This window comes from Acipenser ruthenus, chromosome 5 (assembly GCF_902713425.1).
Source record: "Acipenser ruthenus chromosome 5, fAciRut3.2 maternal haplotype, whole genome shotgun sequence".
Classification (NCBI taxonomy): Eukaryota; Metazoa; Chordata; class Actinopteri; order Acipenseriformes; family Acipenseridae; genus Acipenser; species Acipenser ruthenus.
In genome coordinates, this window is record NC_081193.1 from 20,882,642 (window position 1) to 20,895,024 (window position 12,383).

Consider the following 12,383-nt stretch of genomic DNA (forward strand, 5'->3'; position numbering starts at 1 on the left):
CGTTTATAAAATGTGTCGTATTATTTGATTACATAAATATTTATACTTATATTTTCTACACTTTTCCATAGAAGACACACCCATACGGAACAAACATATATTTTAAATATATTTTCTAAATTGTAAAATACATATATTTTTCCAACATCTTTTGATGTTAAAATCAATATTTTATATATTTTTCATATACCAAAATTGGCCCCTTTTTGGTATATGAAAAATACATTGTAAAATACATGTTTCATATAAAAATACTTTAATTGTAAATATATATATATAAAATATTTTTAAAATTTATGAAATATATATATATATATATATATATAAACTGTTAAATTTTATACATTTATAATATATGCAAAGATATATTACTTTTATGTGGTACAGTTCATATTTATATAGTACTGCAAATATAAAAATGCATATTTTATATAGTATAAATATAAATTGTATATACATTTTTTATATGTTACCTAGTAGTACAATACATTATTATTATATAAATTAATGTATCCAAAATGTATGTTTAATATAATTTAAATGTATGTATTAAACACTATTTGTATATATGTTATATATATTTAACAGGTTAATATCATTAATACTTTTAAAGGGTATATTACATGTATCCATTACATTGTGAACTAATACAAGTAAAATGCAAATTGTGTGTATTTGAAATACATTGCATACAATTTTAAATACATAAAATAAGCATTTTTCCATGACAAGATACATGGAATATAATTTTTTTTACATATTTAAGCAAAAAAGACTTGTGTCAATAAATGATCCTACAAAGTATGTGCATTTGTACAAATATGACAACAGGCAATAACATGGATATTCTATTTATTCTCTCAGGTCTGTGTCTATTCCACTTACAATAATGTGCATGAGAGAAAGGATACATGAACAGATCCTAAATCAGAACATAGAAACATTTAGAAAGTTTTGAAACCTTTCTAACAACGATAGGAATTAAGCTGCATAAAACACTTTAATGATACAGACGATGAGCCAAATCTTACACTCTAGACATGCGGTTATTACAACAATTCTGCAGTTCAAAATCATCTAGGTACATGGTGTATGCTAATTACTAACAATTTCCATATTTAAGACAAGAAGTGTCTTACCAAACAAGTACCAGTAGTTAAATTTAAGAATTCAATAGGCCTATGTGATTAAGGACTCAATTGGCTCAAAAAAGAAGACAAAGGCTCTGTGGGTCAGATTTACACATTTGCCTTTTGAAATTAGTACCGAGTCAGGAGACTTATCCGTATTTTGTTTTCTGAGATTGTGTCTTAGTTCAGCGATCTTTCCGTTGATTGTTGAACCAATCTGTGACTTTGTTGCAGTTGGAAACTTTGCTAGTGTTGCAGCTGAAATACACACACACAGAAAAAAGATTAACAGCATTAATAGATGGTTAGCCAAACACCTAAACACTGACTTAAACTTTTAAAACTATAAAAACATGCCTAAATGAAGCAATATACTAAAACAACTACATCCTCTCCAATCCCACAGTACCATACAACTGTACGAAGATTGCTTCTGACAAGCGTTTCAACGTCAAACACAGCAAGTGTTAGAGAGCGTACAAATGAAGTACAGGAAGTTGCTTTATTTGTTAGAGCCCAAGCCAATTCCTCAACAAAAACATTGCTTCCTGGATGGATTTCAACCTGTGAAAATAAATAGAATTAAAAAAAGATTAACCTAAAGTAAAACCCATTTTCATCAACACACTGTTATAACAACCCTTCCATGCAATGATGTGGTAGACTAATATTTCAAGAATAAAAGAATGCTCCTCCAAATTACTTCTCAATTTGCATACTGAATGTCAAACTTACATCTAAACCTTAAGGACAAAACCATTTTATCCCACCTCAGAAATACAAATTATTTGGCAGTATAGTGGAAGCTGCAACATTGACAGTGTTTACATCTAAGTGTAATTTGCTCGAAGGGTCACAAACTGAAGGTGGTCTTCCTAAATTGCAATAGTGCAGTTACATAGACAATCCTGTCCTTTTCTGGGAGTGCAATACTTTACAAAATGTACTCAGTACATTTTAAGTGCAATAATAGTAATAAGTCGAGTTTTTGCCATGTGCTCATCTGGTCATATCTGGCCATTCTTTATCAAACTTTACTAAACTGTAGTGTAGTTTCAAGTCACACTTTTTCCAGGGTGGATTAATATATGGAACACAATGTATGAGACCCTTGAATGATGACAATAGATTTTGCAAAGTGTATTAAAACTGAAATTGAGGTAGACATTAAAACCAATGTCAGTTATTTTTCAGTCTTCAAATTTAATTTGTCACAATGAAGATTAAACAGATACGTTTTACCTTTCCAGCTGCTTTCATGGGAGGAGAAACAGGTGCTGATAATACAGACTTCAAAGAAGCTAAGGCTTCTATTGAATTCCCAGTGGAACGGGTAGGTGTTCCATAACGTGTCTGTAAATCAGAATCAGAGGAATAGATGATTCGCTCACATGTTTTCTGTTCAAGTACTTCAAGTTTTTGGAGTATTGCTGAAAAGTAAGAAAAAACACAATTTCATGAACAAGTAGAAATCCACTTAATATAATTTTTGTTTTGCCAAAGTTCATATACAGTTTTGAAAGTGGGCCTGTGTTCTCTGCTTTAATCTGCAAAGTTTTTCTTAGGGGGCCATCTTACTTAATTGTAATTCTGCTATTTTATTCTTTACAGAATATGAGAAACAGCACATACATCTTTTCACAAATGTATTAAAGTTTAATGAGTATTTCAAGGGTATACTTGTATATGTCAGATGAACTACAGACATTCTAGAAGATAATGTGTAAGTTACTTTCTATATCTTATATTGTGACTAATGTAATCTTAGCAACTGTGGTGCTAATTACTTGTATAAAAAGGTGTAATAATGCTAGAGGGCACAACTTGGACTTGCATTTCTACTTACCTTGTACTACCTTGTGCTTGAGTGAATTGTTTTCTTCCTCCAGTTTTTCAACTTTATTTTTCAATGCCATAAGTTGGTCTGCTTCACTATCTACTTCCTCATGTGCTGCCTTCAGCTTATTCAGAATGTTGTCACATCTGTCTTGCTTAGCAGACATCTTTTTATTTTGCTAAAAAATAACATTGTTCATTGCTCTTCAACATTTCAAAATACAAATTAAATTAAACCACATTTAAACATTATATAAACAGAAATATTACATACAACATGCAAACTTGCAACTCACAAATTACTATCACTGCAAAACAATTTAACTAAATGTAAACAATCATATTTCACTCATGACATTGGAATGTCTCCCCATATTTTACAGTATTGGCTTGTCAGCAAACTTCAGAACAATAGAGATCAATTTTGTATTAGCTTTAGGTATGTTCCCAGGTTGTTAATGAAAATGAAAAAATGTTCTCACTTAACATACCTGACTAAATGAAGGTTAAATAAAATAAATAAAAATAACGTTACTCTGAAAGTGACATAATTCACAATATGCAAATTGCAGGGTCAGGCTCCAATTTCACACCATTAACACTGTTTGTACTAGCTATCTATATCTGTCCAAAATCCAAGCATAACTTTACAATCCAATATGTACTTCAGTGAATTGGCATATCAGAATAATTCATATCATTAGTATGTATAATCATAATAAAACCTAAGAACAGGAAATGTCTCACTTTGCGCTGAAACCAAAACAGAAGGGTAAAGCCAAGGCTTTTCAAAATGTACTTAGTTTAATGCCCTAACTCAATGTTACATAAGGCACAGTCGCTATCAGCTACCATTTGGAAATCATTTCTGTAAATTTACCTGGATTGGTTCGGAGTCACTTGACGAATCATCCATGTATCTTTTATTCCGCATTATTAATCTTTTAGAAGCTGCCGTTTTGTTCTAAGTTTGGTCCACCTCATTTATTTTCAGGTCAGATTATTTTGCTATACACGCACACAAAATTAAAAGAAAAAAAAGAACAATGGCTGCAAATGTTGTTCTTTCAGTGCAAGTAATATATTAGCTTGAAAAAAAAAAACGGTCACACAACTTATCATAAATTACGTAATTAAATACATACCTGACATTTTGAGCACCTCGCAGTCACACAGGCCAGCCTCCACGCGGTGTTTTCTTCCCTGACCTCCATTCTGCTATATAACTTCTCGAACCTATGTCTCCATTTTCTTCAAATGTGTCTTCATCAAAATTCCTAACCCATACTGCTGGAATGATGCTAATTTTGTACTTATCTGACCCACTACTCCGTTTAACCAGCAAATACATTGCAACTGTCCAATCTTCCTCTTCGAGTTCAAACCGTATTCAACGTAAATGATCACGTTTTGAACTGTGGCGGTCATTTGCATACTCTCGAGCCTCTTCTCGCGAGTCATGTGCCAGATCAGTTCGCGCCCAATTACAACAAACCCACATACCCACTGTCTTGTCTGTGCCCGTAGATTGTTTTATTGCGCATCCTTTCCATTTGGCAATGCTATGGCATTGGGCTACTTTTTTCAATTTTTTATACAGTCAGAGAATAATAAAGATTAAACTAATTATTACGTGTGCTTGTGTGTTTAAAATGGAAGAAAAAGAAAATATTCCTCCAGTATCCCGAAGAGAACAAATTAAAGAATGAAAAGAAAGCTGTAGTGTAAGTATTACTTAAACACATATTTTATGTGGTATATTTTTGTTATTTCAGAGTTTTGTATTTTTTTCTAACTTAAAACAATCCCTAAAGCTCACAGGAATGCAGACAGTTGGAAAAAAACCGAAAGGAGTCGGACACAGAGGTAAGCAGCAACATTGTATTATTAGAAAATGTAACCAGATCGATATATATATATATATATATATATATATATATATATATATATATATATATATATATATATATATATATATATATATTTAAAATAAAAATAAGGGTGGATGTGGAAAAGGTCCTAAATAACAAGGGTATTTAATCAAGAGTAATTATTATGTAAAGGTGGGTGATGCCATGATAAGTATGGTGAATTGTGATTTTGCCAAAATATAAATTACAATTCACCTACAACCTATCTGGCATCTCCCACCTTAATATGCAATTATTTAATTTGTACATACTTATTTTTTGGTGATATTTAGTAAAATTCAGAAATAATTTATATTGTTTTGTTAAGTAATGCAAATTAAACAGTAAGATATGTTTACACTGTGCATTCTGTATTACAATTTCTTTTTACAGGGAACACCTGTATCTGAACAAGTCACTGACACTGAGATATTGGCTTGTCCAGAGGAGAGACTTCTTTTGAAGACGAACACAAACTTGGAAGGGGGGTTTGACACAGTAAAGGAATATCTTTCAAGACCCACTGCACAGCCTCACAGAACAGAAGAGGGTATGTCAAGACCCAGTGCAGGCTCTGAGATGTATGCTCAGGAAGAGGAACAACCAGAAGATAATCCAAACTGTGAAATAGAGGCACGTGTTTTCACACACAACACATATGGCCTGAAAATAATGCCCAGTCACCATGTAATGCTGTTATGGTACGTAAAATGCACAGACCCAAACATTTAAGGCCTCCTACTTGGATGATTCAGTATGTGATTATCTAATGATATAATTAGCCCCTCTTAAGATATGTAAAATTCTGTAACAAACAAGGTATCTTTAAATTGCACTTTCAGAACATTCATTTGTTGACCTAGAATAGCTAATGATTGCATCCTCTAAAACATAACATTTTAAATGAGCAAGTTGCCTCATGAGTTAAGCATTTATCTCAAAATGTTAAATTTGTTAATTTAGATTGGACATTACTTTCAATTAATATGCTGATGCTGGTGTTACATTTAAAGTATTAATATTTCAACATTTTTATGTCATGTAAAGCCTGTAATGGAGTTACAAGAAATAACTCTTATTCCCCTCTTATTTTCTCTGCAGGCTGAGACATCTTCGAATGCAATATCGTCCACTGACCAGAACTACCTCCTTCTTTTAGCTCTTAAAACTAAACATCAGCTCACTAATGAAGCCCTGGAAGACATTTTAAAACTATTAAATCACATTGGTGGTGATGGCACAGTACCAGCTTCCAAGTACTATTTTGAAAAGTACTTTTCAGACTGTAAAGGGGTAATAGATATTTATTTAATCTGCGAAACATGTGAAATGCTTCTAGGGAACAAAGCTACTTCTGGAGATTGTAGTTTTTGTGGGGAACAATGGGTGGCTAGTCACAACATAAGCAAAGGGCAATTTTTCTTCTGTATGCCACTCAAAAGTCAAATAAAAGCACTTCTAAATGACATTAGTGTACAGAAACATTTGGCTTTTCACAAAGAAAGATCAACAACCGGCAATTACAGTGACATTCAGGATGGAACTTTGTATAAAAAAGTTTTAAACAGTTCTCCTTCCAACACTTTATCAGTGAATTTCAGTTGTGATGGCGTTCCAGTCTTTAAGTCCTCCCAGTATAGTGTTTGGCCTGTATTATGTGTTCTGAATGAACTTCCTCCAGTGGAAAGATTGAAACATGTGCTTATGGCTTCTCTCTGGTTTGGTAGCAAAAAGCCAGATATGAATCTATATCTTCAGCCATTTGTTAATGAATGTCAGGACTTAATGCAGAGTGGGGTTGACTGGGAGAATGCAGTAATGCAAGAGAAGATCAATTCCAAAGTTGTGTGCACTTTAGCTATTTGTGACTCTGTTGCCAGACCACTTTTGCAGAATATGATGCAGTTCAATGGCCTACATGGATGTGGGTTTTGTACAGATCCTGGTACAAATGTACCAAAAGGCAGAGGGATGACTAGGGCATACCCTTACAAGAAAGATTTTGTACTGAGGAGCAGTACTGAAACCATAGAACAAGCAGAGCATGCTTTTCAGAATAAGAAAACTGTATGTGGTGTGAAAGGACCTAGTATTCTTATGTGTATCCCTAACTTTGACATTATCAATGGGTTTATTCCTGACTACATGCACTGTGCACTTCTGGGTGTTGCCAGACAAATGATGAGGTTGTGGGTGGAATCAAAGTACCACAGATACCCATTTTATCTTGGTACACAGGTAGAGCGTATAGATTCCAGACTCCTTCCTATTAAACCACCATCAAATATATCCCGCATACCACGCTCAGTCACTCAGTACAAGTTTTGGAAAGCGCATGAATGGTTTGCTTGGCTTGTCTTCTACAGTGTTCCAGTGTTAAAAGGAATTTTGCAAGAAAAATATTTCTTACACTGGTGTTTGCTTGTTGAAGGTATTACAATCTTAACCAGTCAGAGCATTAGTGAGGAACAGCTATACCACTGTGAACGGGTATTCATTCATTTTGTAGTCCTGACTGAAAAGCTGTATGGTACAGAGCATGTGAGTTACAATGTTCACTGTACATTGCATCTTGTGAAAAGTGTACGGGACTGGGAGCCATTATGGGCGCACTCTGCTTTCCTTTATGAGTCATACAATGGACATTTGCTTGACATGGTTAAAGGCACTCCGGCGGTTCCACTGCAAATGTGTCGTAAGTTTCTGATGGAACAATCGCTTAAGATGTTTAAAGAAAAGTTGCATAACACGCCAGCTGAAAAGTTGTTTCTTTCATTTTGCTGTAAACAAACACCAGTTCAGGGAGCTGATGAAGTAGACAACATTACTGTGCTTGGTACGCCAAAAAGAAAAAAACTGGAAAGGAAGTACTACCATGCTTTACACAGTGTTGCAGAACAGGTACCGCCTGGTTTATATTTTAAGCAGTACGACAGAATAATTGTGAATGGTGAGATAATTCACTCTGAACAATATGGCAAACTGAAAAAGAGGAATAGTTTCACAGTTTCTCTCAGAGATGGGAACTTTTTCAAAATAGAGACATTTGCTGTTGTCAATCTTGGGAATGGAGAGAAATGTTATGCAATTGGAAGGTACATGACTGTAATCCGAAACAGTTTCTGCAATGATGATGTATCACGCATAACTTTGAGCCATATAAAACGCATTCTTTCCAAATTTGGACACCTTGTTGCTGTAGAAAGCCGTGCAATTCAAAGAAAATGTGTACATGTGCATCTTCCTAGAGAAAGCCTTAATTATGTTTGTGAAATGCCCAATAATGTTGAGTGCTGCAAATAAACAGATTTTATTCCAAAGAAGGCAGATACAGTAAAACATCAGAATTTTATACTTTTACCGGGAGTAAATCAAAACTTTGACTTATCCACTAAACCTGTAGTTAATACCGTTTTCAGTTCTCGTAAAATGCCACTCTCTTCTACTTGTAAAAACATTAAATTCTGAGTTGGTTTTGGCCATTAACGGGTAGGTCAGTTTTTTTGTTTTGTTTGTTTTTTTATTGGTTTAATTGTTTAATAAGCTGGATAATTAAAATCTATCTAGACCCCCAAATATTTTATAGACAATTTTTGTCTTGAATGAACGGAACACTATATAAAATACCTTGAGAAAACAATTGTGTAAATAGTAATATAAATTACATAATTAGGAACAGACTTGAGAACAGACATTGCTGCCCTTCAGGAATGGAGCTCAGTTACTCAGTACAATGTCTGGAAAACTCATGAGTGGTTTGCTTGACTTGGTTTCTACAGTATTCCAGTGTAAAAATTGGCTTTTGCAAGAAAATATTAGGCTGTATCTGCTTGTTGAAGATGTTGCAATCTTAACCAGTCAGAGCATTAGTGAGGAACATCTTTACCACTGTGAACAGTTTTTTTTCTTTTCATTTTGTAGTCCTGACTGAAAAGCTGTATGGTAAAGAGCATGTAGGTTACAATGTTCTTTGAGTTATACAATGGACATTTGCTTGACATGATTTAAGGCACTAAGGGGGTTCCCAGGTCTTCACCCAGTTGCGGATTGAAAGGTGTCTATAAAACCTGCTGTAGAACATTTATGAATTATATAAAGTATACATTTGTAAATATGTTTGATACATGTAGAATGTATAAATTACATGTAGAATGTATGCTTGTAAAGCTATGTATTCTTGCTTCTTGCTTTATCTGTTTAGAAACTAGCACCTATTGGGGAACATAATGACAACTGAAAATGAAAAGTAGTCAAATGATACCTAATATGATATGGAAAGGATTTGTTTAGCAAAAAATAAAAAATAAAGTGTTAACCTTGGTTATCAGTTTTTCGCAGTGTTATGTTTTTGTCAAAAATGTGCAATATTCAATACCGTTGTATCATATTGCTTGCATCCCAAGTATCTAAAAAATAGAGTTTTCAGTGCTAGGAGAAAACTTAGAATAACAAAGGTTTTAACACCTTATCAAAACACTCAAAAGTAGAAATGCATGTTATGAAGTATTGTTTTAACATTTTTGCATAAAATGTAATACATTTGATATTAGTTGCACTCGTATTTGTGGCAGAATATTTTAGTATTTAATATTATTATTATTTATTTCTTAGCAGACGCCCTTATCCAGGGCGACTTACAATTGTTACAAGATATCATATTATTTTTTACATACAATTACCCATTTATACAGTTGGGTTTTTACTGGAGCAATCTAGGTAAAGTACCTTGCTCAAGGGTACAGCAGCAGTGTCACCCACCAGGGATTGAACCCACAACCCTCCGGTCAAGAGTCCAGAGACCTAACCACTACTCCACACTGCTGCCCTATATAAAAAGATATATAAAAAGCATCCACAATGGATTTAAAATATGATTTATGCCAGTTTAGAAAACATTGCAAGTTATGAGAAATGTATTTTTAACAATATATGGCAAAATATATTTAAGATTTTCTCAGAACATATATTTCTAATATATGCAAAATACATTATGAAAAAACTTTATTTGAAAATAATAGAAAAATATATTTTTTAAATCGGTGAGCCATGTATTTTTTATATGTTGAAAATATGTTGCAAGTTCAAAAATGTATTATTCATATATACAAATTATTTCACATATATATTTTATATATTAAACATATATTTCCTTTCCGTATGGGCATTACCTTTCAAAACGATTGGCAAAACATCATCTACTTTTTCTGTTACGTACTTTATTCTTAAAAGTTTAAGCTCTACATTACACTTTAAAAAAATATTTATGTGAAGCTTACCTTAAAATAGTCGGATGTAGCTGGCTAAATAATTAAATAAAATGAACCTAACTAACTACGACCTAAAATGACTAAAACACACACACAAATATTTCTCACTCTATTTCGCTTTCCTGTCACCGTCACCTTCTCAGAACATCGCTCGAGCACATTCAGTCCTTGAGGGCATATTACGTCACATAAACAGAGCGTTGCAGTAGATTATTATTGTTATTTATTTATTTTATTAGGAGGAAATATTAAGAGTGTGCTGCTCTGAGTTTGCAGCGTATTAATAGGGGTAACTCTCCCCCCCCCCCCCCCCCCCCCCGAAAGCTGCATTACCCCAAATTAGCAGAACTTAAATAATAATTAAATAATTTTGTACACATTTTTTAAAGAAAAAAAAAACATTCACCCTAATTTGGAAAATAATTTCACTTCTGAATATCTTTATAAATATCACGTTTTTAGAATGTTTTCTCAACCTTGTGTAAAACACAATCAAACCAGAACCTTGCAGCAACGTTGTGTGTTGGTTGAGATACAACATGTACAGAACGTTACAACGTTACGCCTAACCAAAAATGTTCTAAGAATGTTGTAGCGACGTTGTGTTTGTCACAACCTTCCAGGAACGTTAGGAAAACGTTTTGTGTTAGCTGGGCTGTATGTGAAGATTTTAGAAACACATTATTGATATCATTTTTATAGGCCTTTGTTTGCAGACCGCAAAGGAGAGGACCCTGTTCCAAAAGTGATAAAATACATTTTCTATTTCATTATTGATGTATTTGTGTGTTTATTTCTAACAATTTCTTATAATAAATCCCCCCAAAAAGATTATTGCAAGGGTTTGTGGTAAAAATCCAACAATTAACCGAAGTCTTCTTTGTGAATACAATAAAATGTAGGCTATCAATGAAAATCAACGAAGCCACAGCCGTCTAGTGCATTGTCAAACTGTGTATTAATATCAACAGAAAAAAAAATACCCACGAGTTTTGTGAATACAAACCTTTATCACATATCTGACCAGGCCATGGACTGAAGTTGTATACGAATGTGTTGGTAGGATATTATCACTAAATTTTGGTAAAAGAAGTAAATGCAATCTAAAAACACTGTAAATAGAGATAAGGTTTATGTGGATAAAGCATTTATCTCCACATTTATTCAGAGTGATTAAAATACTAAATATGTACTTGTTTTCACAACGATCACATTTAAGAAATGACTGCGGCTTTTAAATAATTATGCAATCTGAAATAAAACCATTGCCAAACAGGGTAACTAAGAAGTAAAATAAGCACCAGACAGATTAGCACACTGGCGTAAGAACGCAACAACAGATAAACAAAAAATACGTATCCCTGACATAGTGAAGTTAGCAAGCAGTTCGCAGTTTGCTATTCCAGCTCACATTAATCCAGATCGCTATTCCAGCCTGCAGTTCGCTATTCCAGCCTGCAGTTCGCTATTCCAGCTTGCTATTCGCTACTTCAACTTCTTATTCATTTTCCAGTTTGCTATTCGTTTCTACAGCTTGCTATTGATTTTACCGCGGTTTGATGTTTGTTTGTTTTTCGTCAATTTTTGAACTGCAGATGAAAAAAACTGAAAAATGAAAAGAACAAACAATATTTTCAGTTTTTCAATTTCTGAAAACGATAATAATATTAATTGGGGGGGATGTAATGAGCAGATATCTATGAAGCGCACTGTAAAAAAAAAAAATCTATGGTGCAAATATTAGAAACACTTGATTTTGACGTGAAGTTTACAATTATTGTGCACAAAAATAAATACACATTGTGGAAATGATAAGCGGCTCACCTCTTACTAACTCCAGTCTATCTCATCTGGTAACTTGCCTGTCACTGAGGCTACAGACCGCGCAGCACCCTTGGCAGCTCGTACTGCTGTTTCCACACCAGACAGCCAAAGGGAAGGCTCCCTGTCTGTTTGCAGGAATCACGAGCTTTCCTATTGGCTAAATGCACAGGAATTTGAGGGCACCAGTAAACTACTCAGTATCTGCAGCGCCCAATCACAAAAAAAATAGACACCTCTAGGATAATAATATAAAAACATATATAATATATTGTCTTTGATCTAGTCCACATCACCATGGAACGTAGTTCCGCACGGGGTATTTCCACTGCCTACTTCTTGACCAACTTGTTATTAGGGTTTCCAGCTTTGCTGTTCATTGTTGTGGCACCTATAGTGACGCTGCAGTGAAACCGAAT

At 33.7% G+C, this 12,383-nt stretch overlaps 2 protein-coding genes across 2 annotated transcripts; one reads left to right on the top strand and one right to left on the bottom strand.

The window, feature by feature from the left end:
- Positions 1 to 593: 593 nt before the first annotated feature.
- LOC131737097 (uncharacterized) lies at positions 594 to 4,345 on the bottom strand. Its single transcript, XM_059023804.1, has 5 exons — positions 4,112 to 4,345; positions 3,847 to 3,974; positions 2,977 to 3,145; positions 2,373 to 2,560; positions 594 to 1,694 (listed from the first exon to the last, which is right to left on the bottom strand). Exons 2-5 carry the CDS (start codon positions 3,898 to 3,900, stop codon positions 1,488 to 1,490), a joined length of 618 nt encoding a protein of 205 aa, XP_058879787.1. The 5' UTR covers positions 3,901 to 3,974; positions 4,112 to 4,345; the 3' UTR covers positions 594 to 1,487.
- Positions 4,346 to 5,275: 930 nt separating this feature from the next.
- Positions 5,276 to 9,113, top strand: LOC131737218 (uncharacterized). Its single transcript, XM_059024775.1, has 4 exons — positions 5,276 to 5,577; positions 5,978 to 7,571; positions 8,798 to 8,829; positions 9,078 to 9,113. The coding sequence occupies exons 1-4, from the start codon at positions 5,575 to 5,577 to the stop codon at positions 9,111 to 9,113; spliced, it is 1,665 nt and encodes a 554-aa protein (XP_058880758.1). The 5' UTR covers positions 5,276 to 5,574.
- The last annotated feature ends 3,270 nt before the right edge of the window (positions 9,114 to 12,383 follow it).